The 27,479-nt window shown below is 61.9% G+C and overlaps 1 protein-coding gene across 2 annotated transcripts in view; it reads left to right on the top strand.

Annotated features, from left to right (window-relative positions):
- Positions 1-13,614: 13,614 nt before the first annotated feature.
- The window catches only part of ACSBG1 (acyl-CoA synthetase bubblegum family member 1), a 38,643-nt gene continuing 24,778 nt past the window's right edge, over positions 13,615-27,479 (top strand). Inside the window, exons 1-3 of one of the 2 annotated variants that reach the window (XM_084869111.1) lie at positions 21,815-21,883; positions 26,804-26,902; positions 27,385-27,479. The exon at positions 27,385-27,479 is cut by the window's right edge and continues 30 nt beyond it. In XM_084869111.1, the coding sequence (XP_084725237.1) occupies positions 21,834-21,883; positions 26,804-26,902; positions 27,385-27,479 (244 nt within the window). In that variant the 5' untranslated portion in view covers positions 21,815-21,833. Of the gene's footprint in view, positions 13,741-21,814; positions 21,884-26,803; positions 26,903-27,384 lie in introns of those variants that run through there. The other variant, XM_084869112.1, reaches the window with a different exon arrangement.

Below are 27,479 nucleotides of genomic sequence, written 5' to 3'. Positions count from 1 at the left end.
CAGTAGGGGGTGTGCAAGAGGCAGCTGATCGATGACTCTCTCATCAATGTTTCTAACTATCTCTCTCCCTTCCTCTCTGTATAAAATCAATAAAATATATTAAAAAAAAAAAAAGAGGCAACTGATGGATGTTTCTCTCTCATTGAGGTTTCTAATTCTCTATCCCTCTCCCTTCCTCTCTCTAAAAAATCAATAAAATATATTTAATAATTTTATGCCCTGACCGGTTTGACTCAGTGGATAGAGTGTCAGCCTGCGGAGTCAAGGGTCCCAGGTTCGATTCCGGTCAAGGGCACGTACCTTTGTTGCGGGCACATCCCCAGTAGGGGGTGTGCAGGAAGCAGCTGGTCGATGTTTCTCTCCCATCGATGTTTCTAACTCTCTATCCTTCTCCCTTCCTCTCTGTAAAAAATCAATAAAAAATATATTACTATTTTATATATATATTATATATTTTATATATATATATATATATATATATATATATATATATATATATATATATATAATTTTTAAAAAAGCAGATTTGGGCCGAAGCCGCTTGCCCTGTGCCAGGGAGGCCCCGCTGGGCAGGTCTCCTGCGGGACCAGGCGGCAGAGTGGTTAGTGTTTTGCCTGGTGATGTGAGCTAAACAGAGGAACGCCCTCTGCTTCAGGGGGGCAGAGACCCTGCGGTGAGGGCCTCCCTAGCCCCAGAGGCTTCAGGGGGCTGGTGCCTGGCGAGGGGTCAGTGTCTTGGGGGCCTCTCTTCCCTCCCTGGGTGGCCCTCCCAGTGCATTGTGGACCTGCTAACGGGGTGCCAGGTGGCACCCCTGTACTGTGTGGAGCCTGCGCCCTGCTCTGCGAGGACTCTGGGGAGGGGTCCTGGGGATGGGGAGAGGGGATCGTGATGGGGGAGGGACAGCTGGGGACATGACTGCGTGGGCACAGCAGCCTGGACACCAGCGGCCTCGGGCCAGCGGTTCTGCTAACCCACGGGCCGAGGGCCTTCTCTGTGGGACGAATGTTCCTCCGACCCCAACTGGCTCAGAGAACCCAAATCTACTTTTTTTTTTTTTTTAATATATTTTATTGATTTTTTACAGAGAGGAAGGGAGCTAGATAGAGAGCCAGAAACATCATGAGAGAGAAACATCGACCAGTTGCCTCTTGCACACCCCCTACTGGGGATGTGCCCGCAACCAAGGTACATGCCCTTGACCGGAATCGAACCCGGGACCCTTCAGTCTGCAGGCCGACGCTCTACCACTGAGCCACACCGGTTTCGACAAGGGGTGGGGACGTGGTTTTTGCAGAAACCCTACAGAAAGCGTCCCCGTGGCTAAGCTGCCTCCGTGCGCGGGCCTGGCTCCGTGCCCAGCGGCCAGCTCCCTGGCCCGGCGCAGGGCGCGTGTGTGGCGGGCTGGAGAGGCCGTGGGCTCAGGAGCATTCGGTCTGGGTCTGGGTTCTGGCAAGGCCCCCACCTCCGTCGCCCGTGACCTTCGGCAAGCTGCTTCGGTTTCCCCCCTGGACACACGAGTACGACGGAGCCGCTGCTGGGGGTGTGGAGACGCTGGGGGGGCTGTGCAGGAGGCAGCTGATGGATGTTTCTCTGCCATCAGTGTTTCTCTCTATCCCTCTCTCTTCCTCTCTTTTTTAAAAAAATATATATTTTATTGATTTTTTACAGAGAGGAAGGGAGAGGGATAGAGAGCTAGAAACATCGATGAGAGAGAAACATCGACCAGCTGCCTCCTGCACACCCCCCACCGGGGATGTGCCCGCAACCAAGGTACATGCCCTTGACCGGAATCGAACCCGGGACCTTTCAGTCCGCAGGCCGACTGCTCTATCCACTGAGCCACACCGGTTTTGGCTCCCTTCCTCTCTTTAAAAAAAATCAATAAAATATATTTAAAAAATAAAATATAGAAAAAAATATATATATAAAGTAGATAAAATAAAATGGGTTCCTGGTGCCTCTGTGGACGTATCCATCGAGTCACGCAGTCGGTTCTCCTTGGTGCTCGGCCTCTTCTGCTCAGCGTCGCGTGCGTGAGGATGGCTGAGGGCACTGGCCCTGAAGGTTCCTTCTCGTTGTGGGTTCCTGCTCCTGTGTGAGTGCCCAGGCTGCCATCGGGGGCGCTGGCGTGTCCAGGGCGGTTGCGGTGCGCATTCTACCGTGTCCTGCTGCACGGGCCGTTCCCACGGACACTCCCGCTGGGAGGGCTCCCCGGGGTGGTATCTGGCTTGGTTGGGGGTATGTGGCCCCTCTGACCAGATTTTAATATTGGTAAAGCGGGACACCATTGACGGGGGGCGGGGGGTGGGGTGGGGGTGGTGGAGGAATGGGGGTGGGGGGTGGGGGGTGGTTCTTTATTAAAAACTTGGTCTAGCCGGGACCGGTTTGGCTCATAGGGGTGTCGAACTCAATCAGAGAAGGGGCCAAAATCTAAAATCCAGCCTAAATCGCGGGCCGAATGGTTTACTGAACAGTCATAAACTGACAATGTCATAAACTGACAGCGGAGTGCAGTGATGACAGCGCGGTGCGGGCCACATTGCAAGGCCTGGCGGGCTGGATTTGGCCCGCGGGCCTTGTGTTTGACACATGTGGGATAGAGCATCGGCCTGCAGACTGAAAGGTCCTGGGTTCGATTCCGGTCAAGAGCATGTACCTTGGTTGCGGGCACATCCCCAGTAGAGGGTGTGCAAGAGGCAGCTGATCAATGATTCTCTCTCATCGATGTTTCTAACTCTCTATTCCTCTCTACTTCCCCTCTGTGAAAAAAATCAATAAAATATATTTTAAAATAAAAGTTTAACATTACAAAATTAACAAAAATAACATAAAACCCCTATCCTGGCCACATAGCCGCACGGCCGCCGAACACCGTCCGTTCCCTTCCCGCTCTCCCGCCGTTCCCTGGCTTGTCGTGCATTCTTTCCAGACATGGGGGCTTTTTTTAAAACGCCGCGGGACAGATGGTTAAAAATCGGGACTGTCCCGCCAAAAGCGGGACGTCTGGTCACCTTACCCTCTGAGGAAGGGCAGCGGGCAAACCCCACTTCCGCCGGGCGGCTGCCCGCTGGCTCTGGAACGCCTGCTGAACACCGTCCCCTGAGCCGTCCTGTCACTCCCTTTCCAGCCGAGCCAAGGGCCCGCCGCTGCCCTGTGCCCACTGGTCCCCGTGGGCTGCCGGCTGGAGATAACACCGGCTGGTCCTGGCACCGGGCTCTGGCCCAGGGAGGGGCAGGGTGGGCTGCACCCCTCCTTGGCTGCTATCTCCTGGGTGTCCCCGGGAGGCGCACACACGATGGATAATTACAAAGGCCGTTGCCGAAACCGGTGTGGCTCAGTGGATAGAGCAGTCGGCCTGCGGACTGAAAGGTCCCAGGTTCAATTCCGGTCAAGGGCATGCACCCTGGTTGCGGGCACATTCCTGGTTGGGGGTGTGCAGGAGGCAGCTGGTCGATGCTTCTCTCATCGATGTTTCTGACTCTCTATCCCTCTCTGTAAAAGATCGATAAAATAGCCGAAGCCGGTTTGGCTCAGTGGATAGAGCGTCGGTCTGTGGACTGAAAGGTCCCGGGTTCGATTCCAGTCAAGGGCACGGACCTTGGTTGCAGGCACATCCCCGGTGGGGGGTGTGCAAGAGGCAGCTGATTGATGATTCTCTCTCATCGATGTTTCTAACTCTCTATCCCTCTCTCCTCCTCTCTGTGAAAATCAATAAAATATATTTTTTAAAAAAGAAAAAAAGAAAGGGCAACTTAGGCTTGATGATGAAGAAGAAATTTTAAAAAATTAAAAAATCAATGAAATATATATTTTTTTAAAAAGAATAAAAAGAATAAAAAAGAAAGAAAGAAGCTGTACTTTCAGAGCTCAGAGCTCTCTGCATCCTGCTGCTGGGTCTGTAGAAACAGGGAGACCGGGCTCAGGCTTGAATAAAGGCTCTTCGCTTTTGCATCGGACTCGGCTCCCTGGTGGTATTTGGGGATTTTTAAAAAAATATATATTTTATTGATTTTTTTACAGAGAGGAAGAGAGAGAGATAGAGAGCCAGAAACGTCGATGAGAAACATCGACCAGCCGCCTCCTGCACACCCCCCACTGGGGATGTGCCCACAACCAAGGTCCATGCCCTTGACTGGAATCAAACCCGGGACCTTGCAGTCCGCAGACCGGCACTCTACCCACTGAGCCACACCGGTTTCGGCGTCTTTGGGGATCTTGAAATCTGGGCATAACATCTGCACAGGGGGCCAGTGGAGCGTGAGGATGAGGAGGGAAAAGGGGAGAGTGTCCAGGTGAGCCTGTCCCGTCCGCTCCTCTCGCCCTCCCCCTTCAGTGGTTAACCTCGCCCTGGGGCGTGAGGTATTGGTCCTTTTTGCTAAGCCGTTTCTGTTAGGGTGTCTGCCCCGAGCTGGGCCGCGCAAGCTCAGCCAAGGGTTCGGGGCCTGAGGGAGGGAGGCGGAGGATGGAAGAAGAGAGAGGGGATAAGCTGGGGCTTGTTGGATCGGTGAGGCCGCAGAGAAAGATCCAGGTAAAGACTTATAAGTCTCTATCTTATAGCCAGAGGTAAACAAGGCAGCGGTCACCATGGTTACCATGTTCTTGCATTCACTGCACCTCCCACAGCCCCAGGCTGTGTCCCAGGAAGGATCTAGGGGGGTCATAAGGTCAAGCTTGCCGAAACCGGTTTGGCTCAGTGGATAGAGTGCCAGCCTGCATGCTAAAAGGTCCCAGGTTCAATTCCCGTCAAGGGCATGTACCTTGGTTGCGGGCGCATCCCCAGTGGGGGGGCGGGGGGTGCAAGAGACAGCTGATCGATGACTCTCTCTCATCGATGTTTCTAACTCTCTATCCCTCTCCCTTCCTCTCTGTAAAAAAAAAAAATCAATAAATTATATTTTTTTTAAAAGAAAAAGATGGGACTGTTCCTCAGAGACGGGCCACCAGGGGGCAGTAGAGGCCCGCAGGCCCGCCTGAGCCCTGGGCCTGGGCCAGGAGGCCTCCAGCCAGAGCCCAAGGCTGCAGCCTTTTGAAATTTTTAAAAAATAAAAATTACGCCATACACACAGAGCAACACAAAAGTTGGCCAGACGCTCTGATGTTGAAGATGCACAGCGGTTCTCTCCTGGGCATTTTTTATTTTATTTTATTTTTTTACCATTTTTATTCCGAATACCTCTTTCTAGAGCGGTGGTTCTCCACCTTCCTAATGCCGCGACCCTTTAATACAGCTCCTCATGTTGTGGTGACCGCCAGCCATAAAACTATTTTCTTTCTTTTTCTTTTTTAAATATATTTTTATCGATTTTTTACAGAGAGGAAGGGAGAGAGAGAGTTAGAAACATTGATGAGATAGAGTCATCGATCAGCTGCCTCTTGCACACCCCCTACTGGGGATAGGTCCTTTCTTATTTTATTTTATTTTATTTATTATTAAAAAATATTTTATTGATTTTTCACAGAGAGGAAGAGAGAGGGATAGAAAGTTAGAAACATCGATGAGAGAGAATCATCGACCAGCTGCCTCTTGCACGCCCCCCACTGGGGACGTGCCAGCAACCAAGGTACGTGCCCTTGACCGGAATCGAACCCGGGACCTTTCAGTCCGCAGGCCGACACTCTATCCTAGGGGTGTCGAACTCAATCAAAGAAGGGGCCAAAATCTAAAATCCAGCCTAAATCGCGGGCCAAATGGTTAACTGAACAGTCATAAACTGACAATGTCATAAACTGACAGCGGAGTGCAGTGATGACAGCGCGGTGCGGGCCACATTGCAAGGCCTGGCGGGCTGGATTTGGCCCGCGGGCCTTGTGTTTGACACATGTGCTGTAGAGCCTAAGACCATCGGAAAACACAGATATTTACGTTACAATTCATGAACAGTAGCAAAATTACAGTGATGAAGTAGCAACGAAAATAATGTTGTGACTGGGGGTCACCACATGAGCTGTATGAAAGGGTTGAGGCATTAGGAAGGTTGAGAACTACTGTTCTAGAGGGTCCCACAGATTTTTGTGTTTTTTTTTTATAAATATATTTTTATTGATTTTTTTTACAGAGAGGAGGGGAGATGGATGGAGAGTTAGAAACATCGATGAGCCGAAACTGGTTTGGCTCAGTGGTAGAGCGTCGGTCTGTGGACTGAAATGTTCCAGGTTTGATTCTGGTCAAGGGCATGTATTATATACGTTGGTTGCGGGCACATCCCCGGTAGGGGGTGTGCAAGAGGCAACTGGTCGATGTTTCTCTCTCATCGATGTTTCTAGCTCTCTATAAAAAACCAATAAAATATTTAAAAAAAAAAAAAAAAAAAGAAAGAAAGAAAAAGAAACATCGATGAGAGAGAAACATCCATCAGCTGCCTCCTGCACGCCCTCTACTGGGGATGTGCCTGCAACCAAGGTCCATGCCCTTGACCGGAATCGAACCTGGGACCTTTCAGTCCGCAGGCCGGCGCTCTACCCACTGGGCCACACCGGTTTCAGCAAGGGTCCCCCAGTTTTAGAACCCATAGACCAGCTGATCTCAGGTCCCATAGACCAGCCCTATGCCTCGCTGTGTGCAGTGATGTAGCTCGGCCTGCCCGTCACACTCGCTCCCTCCCTCCCTGCCCTCTGCCCTCTGCCCTCGCTTCTGTTCTCTGCGCCTGTGCGTGAACAGGATGGTCACACCCGCTCCCCTCTCGCCACCCGGTTTCCAGCATCTCGCGGCCTCCTTGTCAGGCGAGGGTGGGAGCGGCCGCTCACCTCCCGCCCTGTCAGCCCTTCCCGTGAATAACATGTACCTTCTTTTACCTTCTTTATTTCTTTTTTCTTTTTTTTAATTCATTTTTAAAAATATATTTTATTGATTTTTTTACAGAGAGGAAGGGAGAGGGATAGAGAGTCAGAAACATCGATGAGAGAGAATCATCCATCAGCTGCCTCTTGCACTCCCCCCACCGAGAATGTGCCTGCAACCACGGTCCATGCCCTTGACCGGAATCGAACCTGGGACCTTTCAGTCTGCAGGCCGGCACTCTATCCACTGAGCCAATCTGGTTTTGGCTTGATTTTAAAATATTTAAAAGGGCGTCGTAAGTGACGATTAAATGACCTCCAGCCGAAACCAGTGTGGCTCAATGGCTAGAGCGTCGGTCTGCGGACTGAAAGGTCCCAGGTTCGATTCCGGTCAGGGGCATGGACCTCGGTTGTGGGCACGTCCCCAGTGGAGGGCATGCAGGAGGCAGCTGATGGATGTTTCTCTCTCATCGATGTTTCTACCTCTCTATCCCTCTCCCTTCCTCTCTGTAAACAATCAATAAAATACATTATATATATATTATATATATATATATATATATATATATATATATATATATATATATATATATATATATAAGTGATGTCCAGTCCGAGAGGCAGATGCAGGCAAAGGCGTGAAGGGAGCTCAGAGATGGACCGGAAAACTGGTTCTGATGGTCAGATTGGAGCCCGGGTGCGAGCAAGGCCTTGCTATGTTGGGTGTCCTTCCCCCGTGGGTGGTCTCTCCCCCGTGGGTGGCCTCTCCCCCGTGGGTGGCCTCTCCCCGTGGGTGTCCTTCCCCGTGGGTGGGGGCCCGAGAGAGGACGCCTTCTGCTAAGCACAGAGGCTCTGTCTTTTTTTTGTTTGTTTGTTTGCACCAGAGTTTAGGACTTTTCATTTGTCCCATAGCTGCTGAAGCGAAATTATGATAAGACATTCTGCTTTCCTTTATCCCCCAACACACACACACACACACACACACACACACCACACTATTTGTAGGGAAAAAATGTACATGGGAAGAAACAATGCAAATTCAAAACTTACAGATAAGGGTTCGCTCTACCACTCGTTTCTTTAAAAAGTTTGAATAGTTTCTTCCATCCCCGTCTTTCCCGCTTCCATTTGAAAGAGAAAGGACTCTGGCGTTTTTTACTCTGTTACCTGAACAATGACAGAGCCTTCTTTAAAAAAATAAAAATAAATAAAAAAATATATATATATTTTAATTTAATTTAATTTTTTTAATTGATTTTTTACGGAGAGGAAGGGAGAGAGATAGTTAGAAACATCGATGAAAGAGAAACATCGATCAGCTGCCTCCTGCACGCCCCCCACTGGGGATGTGCCCGCAACCGAGGTCCATGCCCTTGACCGGAATCGAACCCGGGACCCTTCAGCCCGCAGGCTGACGCTCTATCCACTGAGCCACACCGGTTTCGGCCAATGACAGAGCCTTCTAAGGACATTCCAGGACAGTATCCAGTCCTGTGACCCCATCATGAACCCAGCGGCCTGTGTGCGGGTCGAATGGTCGTCTGGTCCCCACTCCCCGCCACACGGAGCCCTTTCTGCTCGCAGACGCCCGGAGCCGCCTCCAGAAGCAGCTGCCGACCGCGCCCGGGGCCGGGCTCACGGCTGAGCCGGGGACCCTGGCCGGTCCCGGTCGCTCCTCCGACCGCTGTCCGCGGAGTACGTGGGTGGTCGGGGAGGAGGGGGGCTCGGGCGGAGGAGGGATGTCGGGTGAAGGAGAGTGGCTGATGGATGGGGACGGTGCCTCCCGGGCCGAGGGACAGCCCACACGGACGAGCAGGCGCAGCCGGTGTGGCCGGTGAGGGGGCAGGAGGCACGGGGACCGGGCTCCGAGGCCAGCTGCCCACGGAAGGGGCAGGGCGCCTCTGGCCGGTTTGGCAGGCCGGGGGGGGGGTGTGCCAGGCTCAGGCCTTCTCCCTGCACAGGGGACCCAAGACCCCAAGGGCTCAGGGTGGTCACTGGGGGCCTGGGCCGCTGGAGGGAAGGAGGGAGGGAGGGAAGGAGGGAGGGAGGGAGGGAGGGAGGGAGGGAAGGAGGAGAGGGGGAGAGAAAGGGAAGGAGGGAGGGAGGGAGGGAGGGAGAGGGAAGGAGGGAGGGAGGGAGGGAGAGGGAAGGAGGGAGGGAGGGAGGGAGGGAGGGAGGGAGAGGGAGGGAGGGAGGAAGGGAGGGAGAGGGGGAGGGAGGGAGGGAGGGAGGGAGGAAGGGAGGGAGGGAGAGGGGGAGAGGGGGAGGGAGGGAGGGTGGGAGGGAGGGAGGGTGGGAGGGGGAGAGAGGAAGGGAGAGAGGGAGGGAGGGAGGGAGGGAAAGGGGGAGGGAGAGAGGGAGGGAGGGAGGGAGGGAGGGGAAGGGAGAGAGGGAGGGAGGGAGGGAGGGAAAGGGGGAGGGAGAGAGGGAGGGAGGGAGAGAGGGAGGGAGGGAGGGAAGGAGGGAAGAAAAGAGGGCTCATCCTCAGCACACCCTGTCCCTCCAGCCCCTCCCCTCCGGTTCAAGGACACCTCGGCCCTGCCCCCCCCCCCCCTCACAGCCCTCTCTCTCCCTTCCCTGCTCACCCGCCTCTGCTCCTCTCCTGTCTAATCTCCAGGGGAGGAAAAACAGGCTCGGCATGGCCCCGCCACCCACAGGCCCGGGCCGGCGCTCCTGGGAGGCCTCACTCCACGTCCCGGGAGCCACGGAGGGCACGTGGCCTGCGGGGGAGGACAGACGGAGGCAGGCCAGTACCGAAAACCAGGGCCCCACCCCACCCAGCGCGGTCCCCGAGGACGCCCGCGACCTCAGGAGAGGCAGAGGCCCTCGCCCAGGCAGCCGGCAGGCACCCAGCAGAGCCCTGGCTGGGTGGCTCAGTGGCTAGAGCGCTGGCCTGCGGGCTGAAGGGTTCCGGGTTCTAGTCCCGTCAAGGGCACATGCCTGAGTGGCGGGCTCCATCCCCGGTGGGGGTGTGGGGGAGGCAGCGGATCCGTGATTCCCTCTCATCATTGATGTCTCTCTCTCTCTCTCTCCCTCTCCTTTCCTCTTTGAAATCAGTAAAAATGCAGGCAGTCCTTGGGTTACATTGCACTGGATATATGTTGTTTCGTGGTTACGTCGCCTTCTTCCATCTACGCTAATGAAAGAGAAGGATGCAGCCGAAACCGGTTTGGCTCAGTGGATAGAGCTTCGGCCTGCGGACTGAAAGGTCCCGGGTTCGATTCCGGTCAGGGGCATGTACCTTGGTTGCGGGCACATCCCCAGTGAGGGGTGTGCAGGAGGCAGCTGATCCATGATTCTCTCTCATCGATGTTTCTAACTCTCTATCCCTCTCCCTCTCTCTCTCTCTGTAAAAAAATCAATAAAATACATTTTAGAAAAATACAGGCAGTCCTCGGGTTACGTCGGACCAGATGTATGTTCTTTCATGGTTACATGGCCATCTCCCATCTACGCTAATAAAAGAGAAAGATGCAAATTGACTGTCCCTCCACGACACCCACCAGCCAATCATGGGTGGATATGCAAATTAGCCCAACAAAGATGGTGGGCTAATTTGCATACGCAGGCACTGGGGGTGCTCAGCACTGCCCCAGCTGCTCCGGGCCTCGGGGTGGCGTGGGAAGGCGAAAAGGCAGCTCTGAGCTGGCAGCCAGGGGAAGGAAGGTCCATTCCTGCACAGATCTTCATCATCGGGCCTCTAGTATTTTTACAAAAAAAAAAAAAAAGTTCCATCATTTTGATGCCTGTACACATGTGCTTCATGTTTTTTTTTTCTTTCATTATTTATTTACCACAAGTAAAGGTCAGGAATTACCTGTCTTTTAAACTGTTTTACTGTTTCGCCTCATCACTGCTGTGTCTGTGCTCCTGTGAGTGACGAAGGTGCTTACGTAGGTGGGTTCCCACTGATGGCGAAAATCGCGTCACGTCGCGAGGCAGGAACAGATCCCCCACGTGACCAGAGGATCTACTATATATTCAAACACTGACAAAAACTGGCAGTTCTTTAAAAAAAAAAAAAAAAAAAATATATATATATATATATATATATATATATATATATATATATATATTTTATTGATTTTTTCACAGAGAGAAAGAAAGAGGGATAGAGAGCTAGAAACATCAATGACAGAGAAACATCGACCAGCTGACTCCTGCACACCCCCCACCAGGGATGTGCCCGCAACCAAGGTACATGCTCTTGACCGGAATTGAACCCAGGACTTTTCAGTCCACAGACTGACGCTCTATCCATTGAGCCACACCAGTTTCGGCAAAAACTGGCATTTCTACAAAACAAAAAAGACAAACACACAGGAGAGGCAGACGCTGAACCAGATCTGTCACTCGCAGCCTGAGCTTCTCTTCCCAGGCCTCCTCCCTCACCACAGACCTGAGGCTCTGCCAAGGGCTGGAGCCCTCCCCTGGGACACACACACACACACACACACACGCGCATGCACCACACACAGATGCACATGTTTATGCACCACACGCGCACACACCTACACACACACATGTACACCTACACATGCCCAACACACGTGCTAATAAAAGACAAAGATGCAAATTGACCGTACCTTCACAACACCCACCAGCCAATCATGTGTGGGTATGCAAATTAATCCCAACAAAGATGGCAGGTTAATTTGCATATCACAGGCAAGCACACAAACATGCACAAACCACAACACACTTACACACATACACACATGCACGTTCCACAAACACACACACGTGCATGCACCACACACAGAGACACACACGTTTACGCACCACACATGCACACACCTACACACATGCACACACCACACACATGCACACACCTACACACATGCACACACCACACACATGCACACACCTACACACATGCACACACCACACACGTGCATGCACCACACACAGAGACACACACGTTTACGCACCACACATGCACACACCTACACACATGCACACACCACACACATGCATGCACCACACACATACCTACACACACACACACACACACACACACACGTGCTAATAAAAGACAAAGATGCAAATTGATCGTACCTCCACGACACCCACCAGCCAATCGTGTGTAGGTATGCAAATTAATCCCAACAAAGATGGCAGGCTAATTTGCATATTGTAGGCGAGCACACAAACATGCACAAACCACAACACACCTACACACACACACACACACACACACACACATGTGCATGCGCCACACAGGGCACCTGTGGCCGCAGGGTGCCCAGCCTCGGGGGGGAACAGTGCGGCTCACGGCTGTCTGGGAAAGGCCCTCTGTTCCAGCCGCAGCCTGTCCCCCAGCAGCCCCTCACCCCCCCTTTCAGAGACGGGGGACTCCCCGCCGTTGCCTCCTGTGTACAGTTATTCTGGGTGGAATCACATCCCCCAAAACCAGGCCCAGCCAGAGCCTGGGGTGTGGCCGTACGTGGACGTTGGGTCCTCACAGATCCGCTGGCGAAGGCGTGACGGAGGGACGGCGGCCTGCGAGGTGGCGGCGGAGGCGGGAGTGAGCGTCTGCACCAGGACGCGGCTGCCCTGAGCCTGCACCTCGGCGGGAGGGGCCCTGAGGGGAGGGAGGGGAGGGCCGGCTGGTGAGGACAAGGCCCTGTGGTTTGAAGGCCCAGGGACCGAGGACAGGCAGTGTGAGCGGGATTCCCGGCTCCCTGTGTGTCTGGGGCCGGCACACCCGCCACCAGCACTGCCTTCCCTGTGCCTGCAGGCCCCTCCCGGGGTCTCCTGCCTCAGGTCTGCTCCAGGCCCTGCTCTGCACCTGACCGCTCAGGGCTGGCCTGTCTCCTGGAGGGCAGCCGCCTGCAGGGGCTGGGGGAGGTGGGCCCCGTCCAGGGACCGCTGCAGGGTGAGGGGGACGGAGGGGGAGCAGGGTGCAGAGTGAGGGTGGGGGGGAGCAGGGCTGCAGGGTGAGGAGGAGCAGGGCTGCAGGGTGAGGGGGGAGCAGGGCTGCAGGGTGAGGGTGAGGGGGGAGCAGGGCTGCAGGGGGAGGTGGGGGAGCAGGGTGCAGGGGGAGGGTCGGGAGGGAGCAGGGCTGCAGGGTGAGGGTGGGGGGAGCAGGGCTGCAGGGTGAGGGGGAGCAGGGCTGCAGGGTGAGGGTGGGGGGAGCAGGGCTGCAGGGTGAGGGTAGGGGGGAGCAGGGCTGCAGGGTGAGGGGGAGCAGGGCTGCAGGGTGAGGGTGGGGGGGAGCAGGGCTGCAGGGTGAGGGGGAGCAGGGCTGCAGGGTGAGGGTGGGGGGAGCAGGGCTGCAGGGTGAGGGGGAGCAGGGCTGCAGTGTAAGGGGGCAGTGGGGCTGCAGGGTGAAGGGGAGCAGGGTGCAGGGGGAAGGTGAGGGGGCAGTGGGGCTGCAGGGGGAGGGGGAGCAGGGTGCAGGGGGAAGGTGAGGGGGCAGTGGGGCTGCAGGGGGAGGGGGGAGCAGGGTGAAGGGGGATGGTGAGGGGGCAGTGGGGCTGCAGGGGGAGGGGGAGCAGGGTGCAGGGGGAGGGTGGGCGGTGACAGGGCTGCAGGGGGAGGTGGGGGAGAGCCGGGTCGATGGGGAGGGCTGGCCGGGCCCTGGGAGCGGAGAGAGATTTGCATCAGAAAGAACACTGGCCTCATTGACATTCTCCGTGTCCGGCGCGGGAACAAAAAACGGAACAAAACCGCCCAGAAAGGAAAGTTTGTGAGCTCCCGAGGCAGAGGAAATGGGCTCGGCGGGCCACTCCGGGGGCTCCCCGCCCGCGGCCCGCCCCCACGGCCCACTCCAGGCCGGCCCGCGCCAGGCCCAGCCCCCGCCCGCAGCAGGTGGTGCGGCCGGCCGACCGACCGCCACGCAGCTCTGGAGCCGGACGCCGCGGCCCCCCGGGACCCCAGCATGCCCGACGACATGGCCGCCCCCGGGGACCGCCGGCCGGACCGGGGCGCGGGGACCCCCCGGGGGAACGCGGGGGCCAGGTAACCTGGGCCGCGGCCTCTGGGCACGGGCGTGGGGTCGGGCTGTAGCTGTGCTGTGTGGCCTGGGCACCTGCCTGCCCCCTGAGCCTGTCTCCGGGCGGGGAGGGGGGTCTGGGTGGGGTGAGCCCGGTGCCATGCGGGGCGCTGGTCTGTGTGCACGCCTCTGCCTGGCCTGGGGTCCCCGTGCGGCTCCGGCTCCGTGTGGGGGCTGCGGCCGAAAGAGGAGGCATGTTCTAATCTCAGAGAGCGTCCTTGGCCGGTCCGGCGTGCGGAGTCAAGGACGGAGGGATGGGGGAGCCGGAGGGTCTGGCTCGGGTGCGGGGTGACCTTGGCTGGTCCCCGTCCCCCTCTCGGGGCTCCCCGACTCCCCGTGGGCCTGTGTGCCTCGGTGCAGGCTCCCCACGGCCCCTCCCCTGCAGCCCGGCCTGCACCCTCTCCCATCGGCTACGTGCTTCCTCTCACCGTCCGGGGCTGCAGGTTCCTAACTGCTCACCTGCCTGCCTGCCTGCCCGCCCGATCGCCCCTAACGGCCCCCCCTGCTGGCCTGGTCGCCCCCAGCCGCCTCCTCCACCGGCCAGCCTGGCCGAGCGCTAGCATCGTCCTGCAAAGCTGCAGCCGGAAGCCGGCCTAGGTCCGGGGTGAGGAGGGCACCCTGAGAGGTAGGACCCTAGCCCAGGCTGGAGCTCCCCAGCCTGGAGCAGGGAGCAGGGAGCAGGCGGGCCCGGCCCCCGAGCCCAGGACGGGCACTGGACACAGGCCCGGGGGTCCTGGCGTTGGCAGGGGAGAGGCGAGAGAGGGCGAGCAGGCGGAGCGAGCAGCGTGGCGAGGGTGCAAAGATCCGGAGGAGGACAGGGGTCTGGGGGCGCAGGGCGGAGTGCGGAGGACAGGGGGACGCGGCTGGCCGGGCTGTGAGCCACAGCGTGGTGGCGGCCGCTGTTCTGTCGGACGGGGTGGGTGGGAGGCAGGCAGGAAGGTCAGAGCAGAGGCGTCGGGGGCGTGAGCGTGCCTCGGACCCGAGGCTCGGCTCCCGGCAGCTGGCACACTGAGGGAGGCTGCGGGAGGGGCCCCCTCACCGCGGAGGGGCTGGGGGTGTGGGAGGTGAGCTCGGGCTCAGCCTGGGACGTGAGACACAGGGGCTGCTGGCTCTCGGGGTCCCTGCCCGCCAGGGGGGCTGAGCGGGGTCAGAGCCCGTGGTGAGGGCCCTGCCTCGGCCACCCTAAGGAGAGCCTGGCCGGCCGGTGGGCGGGCACGGGGCGCCCGGAGGTCAGGGCCCAGTCAGACCCACAGGAGGCAGAGCCCCCGGGTGCCAGGAGGGGTAGGCTGGGGAGGGGGCAGCAGCTGGACCCCGGCTGAGGCTCTGCTCCGTCTGTCCATGGGAGGAGGGTCTGCCTGCTCAGCCTCAGTCTCCTCATCTGTGCAATGGGAGGGGCAGGGGCAGGGGCCGTGCAGGGCTGAGGGGCAGGGGCGGGGGCCGTGCGGGCTGAGGGGCAGGGGCCATGCAGGGCTGAGGGGCAGGGGCCATGCAGGGCTGAGGGGCAGGGGCAGTGCAGGGCTGAGGGGCAGGGGCCGTGCAGGCTGAGGGGCAGGGGCCGTGCGGGCTGAGGGGCAGGGGCAGGGGCCGTGCAGGGCTGAGGGGCAGGGGCAGGGGCCGTGCAGGCTGAGGGGCAGGGGCCATGCAGGGCTGAGGGGCAGGGGCAGGGGCCGTGCAGGGCTGAGGGGCAGGGGCAGGGGCCATGCAGGGCTGAGGGGCAGGGGCCGTGCTGGGCTGAGGGGCAGGGGCAGGGGCCGTGCAGGCTGAGGGGCAGGGGCCATGCAGGGCTGAGGGGCAGGGGCCGTGCAGGGCTGAGGGGCAGGGGCCATGCAGGGCTGAGGGGCAGGGGCCGTGCAGGCTGAGGGGCAGGGGCCATGCAGGGCTGAGGGGCAGGGGCAGGGGCCGTGCAGGCTGAGGGGCAGGGGCCATGCAGGGCTGAGGGGCAGGGGTCGTGCAGGGCTGAGGGGCAGGGGCCGTGCAGGGCTGAGGGGCAGGGGCAGGGGCCGTGCAGGGCTGAGGGGCAGGGGCAGGGGCCGTGCAGGCTGAGGGGCAGGGGCCGTGCAGGGCTGAGGGGCAGGGGCAGGGGCCGTGCAGGCTGAGGGGCAGGGGCCGTGCAGGGCTGAGGGGCAGGGGCAGGGGCCGTGCAGGCTGAGGGGCAGGGGCCATGCAGGGCTGAGGGGCAGGGGCAGGGGCCGTGCAGGCTGAGGGGCAGGGGCCATGCAGGGCTGAGGGGCAGGGGCAGGGGCCGTGCAGGGCTGAGGGGCAGGGGCAGGGGCCGTGCAGGCTGAGGGGCAGGGGCCGTGCAGGCTGAGGGGCAGGGGCAGGGGCCGTGCAGGGCTGAGGGGCAGGGGCAGGGGCCGTGCAGGGCTGAGGGGCAGGGGCAGGGGCCGTGCAGGCTGAGGGGCAGGGGCCGTGCAGGGCTGAGGGGCAGGGGCAGGGGCCGTGCAGGGCTGAGGGGCAGGGGCAGGGGCCGTGCAGGCTGAGGCTGAAGGGCAGGGGTGGGCAGGGGCAGGGCGGGTGGAGGAGGGGCCTCGGGGGCCCGGAAGGACAGCAGGCCGGGCGCCGTGTGGCCTGAGGGGCCGGCTGTCCGGAGTGGCCGTGCCCGTTAGGACCGGCTGTCCGGGCCGGTGGGGCCGGGTGAGGGCGGCCAGGCGTGCGGGCAGCGGGCAGAGGGGGAGCGAGGGGAGCCGGCCGGAGGCCGCAGAGCCGGGCAGCTGGCGGGGAGGTGAGTCAGCGGTGGGGACGATGGGGGGCGGCCTTGGGGCGGGAGGCCAGGACCCAGGAGCCGGGAGCCGGGAGGCTCCGCTCCCACCTGGGTACCCCCCCCCCGCGCCCGCTCCTCTGACCGTGCCCCACAGAACAGCTGTGCGGGGCTGAGGGCAGGGGGACGGAGGGTCCTGTCTCCCCTCTGCCTGGGGGAGGGGACGCCCCTGTGACCTCAGCAGGGGGGTGAGGCCGGACTGTTCACGGCAGACGGTGTGTGAGGAGCGGACCCAGGGTGCCATGAGCACCCGGGCCCGGGGCCCCGTCACTGTGGGTCCCTGTGGTCCCTGAGGGTCCGTGTGGTCCCTGTAGGTCCCTGTGGGTCCCTGTGGGTCCCTGTGGGTCCCTGAGGGTCCCTGTGGTCCCTGTGGTCCCTGTGGGTCCCTGTGGGTCCCTGTGGGTCCGTGTGGTCCCTGTAGGTCCCTGTGGGTCCCTGAGGGTCCCCGTGGTCCCTGTGGTCCCTGTGGTCCCTGTGGTCCCTGTGGTCCCTGTGGGTCCCTGTGGGTTTCTGTGGTCCCTGTGGTCCCTGTGGGTCCCTGTGGTCCCTGTGGTCCCTGAGGGTCCCTGAGGGTCCCTGTGGTCCCTGTGGTCCCTGTGGTCCCTGTGGGTCCCTGTGGGTTTCTGTGGTCCCTGTGGTCCCTGTGGTCTCTGTGGGTCCCTGTGGGTCCCTGAGGGTCCCCGTGGTCCCTGTGGTCCCTGTGGGTCCCTGTGGTCCCTGTGGTCCCTGAGGGTCCCTGAGGGTCCCTGTGGTCCCTGTGGTCCCTGTGGTCCCTGTGGGTCCCTGTGGGCCCCTGAGGGTCCCTGTGGTCCCTGTGGTCCCTGTGGGTCCCTGTGGGCCCCTGAGGGTCCCTGTGGTCCCTGTAGTCCCTGTGGGTCCCTGTGGGCCCCTGAGGGTCCCTGTGGTCCCTGTGGTCCCTGTGGGTCCCTGTGGGTCCCTGTGGGTCCGTGTGGTCCCTGTAGGTCCCTGTGGGTCCCTGAGGGTCCCCGTGGTCCCTGTGGTTCCTGTGGTCCCTGTGGTCCCTGTGGTCCCTGTGGGTCCCTGTGGGTTTCTGTGGTCCCTGTGGTCCCTGTGGTCCCTGTGGGTCCCTGTGGGTCCCTGAGGGTCCCCGTGGTCCCTGTGGTCCCTGTGGGTCCCTGTGGTCCCTGTGGTCCCTGAGGGTCCCTGAGGGTCCCTGTGGTCCCTGTGGTCCCTGTGGTCCCTGTGGGTCCCTGTGGGTTTCTGTGGTCCCTGTGGTCCCTGTGGTCTCTGTGGGTCCCTGTGGGTCCCTGAGGGTCCCCGTGGTCCCTGTGGTCCCTGTGGGTCCCTGTGGTCCCTGTGGTCCCTGAGGGTCCCTGAGGGTCCCTGTGGTCCCTGTGGTCCCTGTGGTCCCTGTGGGTCCCTGTGGGTTTCTGTGGTCCCTGTGGTCCCTGTGGTCCCTGTGGGTCCCTGTGGGCCCCTGAGGGTCCCTGTGGTCCCTGTGGTCCCTGTGGGTCCCTGTGGGCCCCTGAGGGTCCCTGTGGTCCCTGTGGTCCCTGTGGGTCCCTGTGGGCCCCTGAGGGTCCCTGTGGTCCCTGTGGGTCCCTGTGGGTCCCTGTGGGTCCCTGTGGTCCCTGAGGGTCCCTGTGGGTCCCTGTGGGTTTCTGTGGTCCCTGTGGTCCCTGTGGTCCCTGTGGGTCCCTGTGGGCCCCTGAGGGTCCCTGTGGTCCCTGTGGTCCCTGTGGGTTTCTGTGGTCCCTGTGGTCCCTGTGGTCCCTGTGGGTCCCTGTGGGCCCCTGAGGGTCCCTGTGGGTTTCTGTGGTCCCTGTGGGTCCCTGAGGGTCCCTGTGGGCCCTGTGGTCCCTGTGGGTTTCTGTGGTCCCTGTGGTCCCTGTGGTCCCTGTGGTCCCTGTGGTCCCTGTGAGTCCCTGTGGGTCCCTGTGGTCCCTGTGGGTCCCTGTGGTCCCTGTGGTCCCTGTGGTCCCTGTGGGTCCCTGAGGGTCCCTGTGGTCCCTGAGGGTCCCTGAGGGTCCCTGTGGTCCCTGAGGGTCCCTGAGGGTCTCTGTGGTCCCTGTGGGTCCCTGAGGGTCCCTGTGGTCCCTGTGGGTCCCTTTGGGTCCCTGTCGCTGGGACACGCCTGGCACAGGGAGCTGCATGTGCTACAATGCGGGTCCGATGGCCCGGAACCGGCACACATACACACACACACACACACACACGCACACACGCACACAAGCATGCACACACACTCGCACACGCGCACACAAGCACACACAGGCACACTCACACACAAGCGCGGGCACACACACACGCACGCACACACACACATACACAGGCATGTGCGCACGCTCACACATACAGGCACACACACACGCACACGCACACACACGAGAGCGCTCCGTGGTGCTGGGTGTGCGGGCGGCCGCCGCATGGCGAGGGGACGGGGGTTTCAGCTCCATCGGAATCCTCCAGGGCCACCCCCGTCCCCGCTCAGTGGCCCTGAGACCCCGGGGGCCGCCGGGAGCCGGAGCACAGACTGCCCGCCCCTGGATCTGCAGCTCAGCTCCCAGCCAGAGGGACTCTGCACCTCAGTCTCCCGTCTGTGACACGGGACACGCAGGCCGCGCTGGCAGCTGCCGCGATCACCACGACCAGTCCGGCTGCTGTCTGCCCGCCCCCGGCCTGGGCGCCTGGCAGCCCGTCCCAGCCCCGGGCAGCCCGGCCCAGCCCGGCCCCGGCCCCGGCCCAAGAGCACGGAGCCCTCCGTCTGTGGTGTACGGAGGAAACTGGGCTGGGCAGGGGCAGGGACCCCCGGGGCAGGGGGTGGAGGGCAGGGGGCAGGGGGCAGGGGCAGGGGGTGGAGGGCAGGGGGCAGGGGGCAGGGGCAGGGACCCCCGGGGCAGGGGGTGGAGGGCAGGGGGCAGGGGGCAGGGACCCTGGGCAGAGGCAGGGACCCCCGGGGCAGGGGCAGGGACCCCCGGGGCAGGGGGTGGAGGGCAGAGGGTGGAGGGCAGGGGGCAGGGGGCAGGGGCAGGGGGTGGAGGGCAGGGATGGGGGCAGGGGGTAGAAGGTAGAGGGCAGTGGCCAGGGACAGGGGGCAGGGGGTAGAGTGCAGGGGGCAGGGGGCAGAGGGTGGAGGGCAGGGGGCAGGTAAGGGGCAGAAGGCAGGTGGCAGAGGGCAGGGGGGAGGGGCAGGAGCAGGGGTAGGGACAGGGGGAGGGGGTAGGGACAGGGGGTAGGGGGCAGGGACCCTGGGCAGAGGCAGGGGCCGGGGCAGGGGGCAGGGACAGGTGGCAGGGATGGGGGCAGGGGCAGGGGGTAGAAGGTAGAGGGCAGGAGGTAGAGGGCAGGGATGGGGGGCAAGGGCAGGGGCACACGGTCACCAGCAGAGGCAGAGCCGTCCCCGCGGCCCCCCCGGCTGCTGGCGCCCCCCCCCCCCCGGCTTCCGGGGCCGCCCCGGCCTGTCCCGGGCTGCGGGACGCGGAGGGGGGATGCCCGGGCACTGCCAACTGGGTCAGAGGGAGCTGGCGCCGCCCCCGCCCAGCAAGGGAAGCCCCGGGGCTGCGGCCTCCCCTCCCGGCCCGACGGACCCGCCCGCCCTCCTGTCCGGGGCCCGGCCTCTCCCTCTGCCGGACCCAGGCCCCCTGAGCTGGGACCCGGGCTGGGAGGGCCACACGGGGCCTGTCACCCCGGCCTGGGGTCCGAGTCCCTCCCACAGGGTCCCCCTGCCCCGCCCGGGACCCTGGCTTCGCCCTCTGCCCCGTACGTCACCCCGCCCCCCCCCCCCCAGGCCTGCCCCCTCAGTGTCCTGTCTGCCCCGGCCCTGGCCCCAGGCCCCTGGGTTTTTTTGTGGTTTTTTTAAAATACATTTTATTGATTGTTTACAGAGAGGAAGAGAGAGGTAGAGAGAGTTAGAAACATCCATGAGATAGAAACATCCATCAGCCACCTCCTGCACGCCCCCACCTGGGGATGTGCCCGCAACCGAGGCACATGCCCTTGACCGGAATCGAACCCGGGACCCTTCCGTCCGCAGGCCGACGCTCTACCCACTGAGCCACGCCGGTTTCGGCCAGGCCCCTGGTTTTCGAGGATGCAGGTCTCCCGCCACAGCCCTGCAGCGTGGGAGGAAGAGGGGTGGGGGCGCACGGGGGCAAAGGGCGCGGCCGGGTGGCAGTTACCATGGCAGGGGCTCCTGAGGGCGGGGCTCACGGCTGGCTGAGTTTTACGATCTGGGGGCAGGGGGTGCCCCGTCTCAGAGCCGCCCCGGAGGCCTGGGCCCCGCCGGCAGCCGGTCTCGGGGCTGCCGCCTCGCCCCGGGGGACGGGACGGTCGCCGAGCCCCCGCTGAGGTTGCGGGTTCGAGGATGCAATTAGTAAGGAAAAGGGAGAAGGGCCAGCTCCCGGCCCGGCTCCCGGGGCCCGGCTCCCGGGGCGGCTCCGGGCGGAGGCCCCGTGGCAGACAGTCCGCCAGGGCGGGCAGCCAGCGCCCCTCCCAGCCGCCCCGGCAGGTCCCTCTTGGGCAAGGCCCTCAGGTGGGCAGCGGGGCCGTGCCAGGTGGGTCAAAGGTACCCGAGCCACACCTCCCCGGCAGGGCCCCGGGCACCTGGGTTGGGTCCCCTCCTCCTCCTGCTCGCCCAGCCCACGGCTCCTCACCTGGCACCGGCACGGCCGCGGCTCCACACTCGGAGCCGGAGCTGCGAGCACAGGGGATGCTGAGCCCCACGCCTGCTGGCCGCACGGAGGGAGGTGAGCGCCAGGCGGCCAGGCCCCCCAGCAGGCCCCCCCCAGGCCTCTGCGGGGTCCCCGGCCGGCGGGGCTGGGCTCGGAGGCGACAGGGCACGCAGGCTGAGAAAGGGGGGGCTGGGGTCCCCGTGCCAGCATCTCACACGCCCTGGCCGCCTGCCTCCGAGGGCCGGGCCCAGGGGAGGGTGCTTTCTCCCTGCTCCGTCCTCAGGACGGGGGTGTGGGGGCAGCACCCCCAGTTGGGGGGGGACGGGGACAGGTCCCCCTGCAACTGCCCCCAAGCAGAGAAGCAGGAGCGGGAGCTGGCCCCGGGGTGGGGTGGGGGCCTGGCGGGCAGGGGGCCCGGGGAGCAGACCTGGGCGCCCCAGCCGCGCCCCCAGGGAGGCCGCGGGCTCAGGAGGAGGCAGTGACAGGAGTCACCGCGGGAGGAGGTGACGCGGGCGGGCGTGACTCACGCTGTGTCTCTGTTGCAGGGCGGCCGGGCGGCTCCGGGCCTCGGGAGCTGATGCCACGGCCCCGGGGGGATCCAGGAAAAGCTCTCTGAGGCTCCCGCCCGGGCCCGTGGGGTGCAGCCCCCCGCCCCCCGCCCCCCAGGACCATGCCGGAGGCGCTCCTGCTCAGGGGCGCCGGCTGCATCCTGAGGACCGCGTAAGGAACCCGCCCCTCGAGGACGCGGGCCGGGCGGCCCCGGGCCCTCCCCCCGTCCCCTCCTCCTCTCCCCTGAGCATTTCCCAGAGGCCCGCGGGGGTCCGCGGGGACCCCGGGGCCTGACTCTCCCCTGGGCGTCTTTGCGGGTGCTGGGTCCCCACAATCGCGGTAGATGCAGGCAGCACACGGAGGCCTGGAGAGGTGCTGGGACGTGCCCACGTCACACAGCCAGTCCACCTTGGGAGCCCCTGTGCCGTGCGTTGTGGCAAGAAAGCACTTGTTGGGCGCCTACTGCATACGGAGCACTTATTGGGCGCCTACTGCATACGGGAGCACTTATTGGGTGCCTACTGCATATGGGAGCAGTCATTGGGTGCCTACTGCATACGGAGCACTTATTAGGCGCCTACTGCATACGGATCGCTTATTGGGCACCTACTGCATACGGGAGCAGTCATTGGGCGCCTACTGCATACGGAGCATTTATTGGGCGCCTACTGCATACGGGAGCAGTCATTGGGTGCCTACTGCATACAGAGCCGTGGCCTGGCCGTGGAGGGTCAGGCGGGAAGGAAGGGCCCCAGAAATAAAATGGGAGACGGGTTCCCATCCTCGCCGTGGGGGCTCGAGAAGAAGGTTCGATCCGGCCATGTGACCGAGCTCCCCCTCGGCGCCCCCCGGCGATGGCTCGGGGCGGAGGGCAGAGGCGAGGCAGGCCGGCCGGGCCCCGCTCTCAGGGAGCTTCCCGGCCACGGGTAGCCTTCCAAGGCCAAAGCAGGGCGACCCGGGGCAAGAGTGTGTGTGTGTGTGTGGGGGGGGTAATCCAGGAGGGCTGGAGGAGGCTTGTGATAGATTAACCAGAGAAGGTCGCCGGAGACCCGGATGGCAGGACACACACAGGCTTGATTGGCGGGAAGGGTACCCCTGCCGGCTGCTTCCACGGAGGGGGCGGAAGAGAGCGAGGGCCGGAGTACACGCACCTTGAAGGAGAGGGGGCGGGGCGTAGGGCGCTCAGCGCGCGCTGACTGATGGTTAGGGACCTAGGGGCTTAGGAATCGGGGGCTTAGGGTGTTTGGCAGGTGCTGATGGCTGGTTCTGAGCTCAGAAATGTCTGGCCGCAGGTGGGGTTTACGTCTGTCCATCGACTGGAGGAAGGGAGGATCTGTCAGGTGCTGATGGGTGGTTCAGAGCTCAGGAACCTCTGGCCGCAGGTGGGGTTTACGTCTGTCCATCGACTGGAGGAAGGGGGGATCTGTCAGCTGGCAAGGTTCTGTCTTCTTCGGCGGTTCGCGTCGGCTCCTCGGGTGGGAGAGCTGTGGCAGGGAGAGGCCCATCCCCCACAGCCGGCTCCGGGAGAGGGAGCGTGCAGGCTGCCGCCTGGCCTCCCACGCCCTCGGCGGGTGCGCCCGAACAGGCCCTGCCGGTGTGTGCCTGCTCCTCGGGCTGTGGGGCAAGTGCCGGGGAGGGTTGTTCTGCGGATGCAGGGAAGGCGAGGTGCTCCCGGTGTGTGCGCCGAGTGGGGAGGGGACGGCGGGGGCAGGGCGGCCTCCTGGTCCAGCGTGGCCATCTCCTATCCCGACCGGCCGGCGGCTGCTGCCGGGGTTCTTGTCCCAGCTTTACAAAGGGTTCGGCCATCTGGAGAGGGGCTGTGCGTAGATTCAAGAAGGAGTCCAAGGACGAAAGATAATGTTGAAAGGCACTGGGGGTCAGAGGAGCTTCCGCTAAAGGAGCGAAAGATTCTCCTGGTCTCAAGACCCTTGCTTTTTCTTTTTTTAAAAAAAAATATATTGTATTGATTTTTCACAGAGAGGAAGAGAGAGGGATAGAGAGTTAAAAACATCAATGAGAGAGAATCATCGACCAGCTGCCTCCTGCACACCCCCCACTGGGGATGTGCCCGCAACCAAGGTGCATGCCCTTGACGGGAATCGAACCCGGGACCTTTCAGCCCGCGGTGAGGCCGGCCCTGGCACTGTCTCCCCCCTCCCACCAGCTCCCTGACTGATGGGCACACAGCGGGGCACTGGGGCGAGAGGCAGGCCGTGGGCAGGGCTGGCTCTGGCGGCTGAGTCACCTGCTCTATCCACTGAGCCAAACCGGTGCTGGCATGACCCTTGCTTTTTATTTACCCTTGCTTTCCCCATTGTCCCTGGTCCCCTGTCCTTCGGGGCAGAGAGGACTCATGCCCAGGCCACCGCCTGCCTGCCTGCCTGCCTCCGGGCGCTGCCCTCTGTTCAGGAGGCTCTCCGTGTCCCGAGAGGCGGCCCTCCTGGGCCCATCCCCCTGGCAGATCATGACCAGGTGACTAGAGTCACACCCCACCTGCCAGCTGATGTACTGGCCAGGTGCCCGCTGGACAGCGGCGAGACTGGGAGAGGCCCCAGGGCTCTCGGGCCTCAGGATACTCGGGCCGGCCGCCAAACACAGGCGCCTCTCTCTCTCTCTCTCTCTCTCTCTCTCTCTCTCTCTCTCCCTCTCGGAGGCAGGTCCTCCGTGGGAACCTGCAGTCCCCACGGGCATGGCCATCCAGCGTGGCCATCTCCTATCCCAGCCGGTGGCTGCTGCCGGGGTTCTTGTCCCAGCTTTACAAAGGGTTTGGAAATCTGGAGAAAGCAGCTGTGCGTAGATTCAAGAAGGAGTCCAAGGACGAAAGATAGTTTTGAAAGGCATTGGGGGGGTCAGAGGAGCTTCCGCTAAAGGAGCTGAAGACTCTCTCCTTGCCTCAGGACCCCTTGCTTTTTATTAACACGATGTGTCCTAAGGCAAGGTGGAGATAAGAGCCTTCAGAGGGCAGGGTCTACAGAAGCATTGTCAGATGGGGGAATGGCCTACAGCTGTTCCGGTGTCTGGCCAACAGGGGGCAGTAACACGCAGATGGAGATGCCCTGAGCTGTCTGGCAGCAGACAATCAGGTTTGGGGGAAGTGCCATAGCCATTCTAACAGGTAATTACATGGGTGGTTCAGTCCTTGTTGAGACCCCCAAGCTTCACCAAGCTTTGGATGAAACTCTTGTAATGATGACATGCTGGAAATGGCGAATGGAGCTAAAGGCTCTCTCCTTGTCTCAGGACCCCTTGCTTTTTATTAGCACAATTTGTCCTAAGGCAAGGTGGAGATAAGACCCTTCAGAGGGTAGGGTTTTATACAGAAGCATTGTCAGATGGGGGAATGGCCTACAGCTGTTCCGGTGTCTGCCCAACAGGGGGCAGTAACACGCAGGTGGAGAGGCCCAGAGCTGTCTGGCAGCAGACAGCCATCCTATTCAGGTTTGGGGAAGTGCCATAGCCGTTCTAACAGGTGATTACATGGGTGGCTCAGCCCTTGTTGAGTCCCCCAAGCTTCACCCACCTTCGGATGAAACTCTTGTAATGATGACACGCTGGAATCGGCTCCCGGCCAGCTGCAAAGTGGGGGGCCGACGCGGGGCCGGCAGGAGGAGCTGACGGTTAGTGACACGAGAGGGTCTGCGAACGGGGACGCCACCAGCGGTGGCGCCTGTGCTGATGCGTGGGCAGCGGCCGGCCGGGCAGGGGCCTCGGGGTGCGGGGTGGCACCCTGCTGCAGGGCCTGGAGGGAGAGGCTGGGGGTGGGGGCCTGGGAGGGGGCGTACGCCCTTCTCTCCGCCCTGCACGCGGCAGAGGCTGGGGGAGACCCCGTGAGCCTCGTGGGGGGGGGGTGAGGTGTTCCTGTCACACGGGGTGTACAGCCGGGGGCCGGGGGCCGCCTGCCTTGGAGGGCAGGCAGGGGAGGGGCGGCGGCCGTGTCGGAGCCCAGGGTGGGATGCCGGACGCCCCGAGAAGGGGCTCCAGCAGCCGTCTTCCCGTCAGCAAGGGTCTCGTCCGGGTGAGGTCCTCGGGCGGCTGTCTGTTCGCTTGGTCCTGGAGAAGCTGCGCTGTCTGTCCCTTGTTTTTTGTTTTTGTTTCTTTAAAACATTTTTTCAAATATATATTTTGCCAAAACCGGTTTGGCTCAATGGAGATAGAGCGTCAGCTTGGGGACTGGAGGGTCCCGGGTTCGATTCTGGCCAAGGGCATGTACCTTGGTTGAGGGCACATCCCCAGTAGGGGGCGTGCAGGAGGCAGGTGATCGATAACTCTCTCTCATGGATGTTTCTAGCTCTCTATCTCTCTCCCTTCCTCTCTGGACAAAATCAATAAAATATATTTAAAAATAAATAAATAAATAAATAAATATTAAATATATATATATTTTATTGATTTTTTACAGAGAGGAAGGGAGAGGGATAGAGAGCTAGAAACATCCATCAGCTGCCTCTTGCACACCCCCCACTGGGGATGTGCCTGCAACCAAGGTCCATGCCCTTGACCGGAATCGAGCCTGAAACCCTCCACTGAGCCACACCGGTTTCGGCTGTCTGTCCCTCCTGATGGGGGCGGCGGGGGGAAGGGATGTGTGGGTTAAAGACAGGCTTGTGTGAGGCAGGAAAGGGGAGGAGACAGAATGACAGCCCGAGGGCCTCTGCTAATTGGAGGGTGGCTGCCCGGATGCTGACTTCAAAAGCAGGTGGCTTTCCGCCCTGGGGTGGCCCTGCGACCAGCCAGCCAGACGCAGACATAGTAGGCCCCGGATGCTCACAGTAGGCCCGCAGCCCGCTGTGCACATCGCCTCGGGCCCCTGGCTGGCTGAGCCCCGTGCCTGGCGCTTTGGCAGCTCTGTCCCCGTGCTGGTCAGGCCCCTTGTGCTCCCCAGAATCAGGCCTGGTCCTCCTTCCAGTCCCTCTCGCAGCATCCCCTCCGCCGGTCTCCATAGCAACAGCAGGGCAGCACCAAGCCCCTCGGCCAGGCCCTGCTCTCCGAGTTCCTGGCTCAGGCCCCCCCCCCCCCTCCCCGCAGCTCCTTCTCCCTCCCTCCCCTCTCCCTTCTAACCTCCCGTGTCTTCTGCTCTAACACTCACCCCAGGTTCTTAAGCAGACTGCCGCCCGGCGGGCCCAGGTGTGTCTGCAAACTTAGTTTGCACGCGTGGCCCCTGCGAGGCGCCAGGCCGCACGCGAGAAGCAGGTAACGTGAGAGACGGACAGACAGGGGTCCCCGGAGCCCACAGCTCCCGGGGGCTGCTCGCACCCGGACACAGAGCAGCCCTGCCCCGTGCTGAGCGCCTGCGGGTCCCCGCCTGCTCGCCCGCAGAGGCTGGGAGGCCCCGTCACCCCTGGGGCGGCCCCCCAGGCCTCCAGGGCCCACGCTCACTCTGTGGGTGAAGCCAGGGCCGGCCCCCGGCCCCCCTGGGCCTGCTCGGACCCCGAGAACCCCCGGACGTGAGGGGAGGGGGGGCGGTTAAGGGCGGGGAGTCTGCCCGGCCCCCCCGATCCTGCAGGGCCAGGCCATGGGTGTTCTTCCGGACGGACGGACGGGGACTGAGCCCAGAGAGGGCGGTGCGCTTGCCCAGAGTCACACAGCACAGCACAGCGGGGCGGGGCCAGGCGGGTGGGTCCGGTCCTCCGACGCCCATCTGCCGGCGCTCACCGCTGCCCCCTCCCCGCCAGCTCCCTGACTGACGGGCACACGGTCTCCAAAGAGTCCCTCAGCCACGCGCTCGACCTCGCGTCCCCGGAGAAGGCGAACGATGCTCAGCCGAACT

This window comes from Pipistrellus hanaki, assembly GCF_964339955.1.
Source record: "Pipistrellus hanaki genome assembly, chromosome: 21".
NCBI classification, from domain to species: domain Eukaryota; kingdom Metazoa; phylum Chordata; class Mammalia; order Chiroptera; family Vespertilionidae; genus Pipistrellus; species Pipistrellus hanaki.
This window is presented reverse-complemented; position numbering and strand designations above follow the sequence as displayed.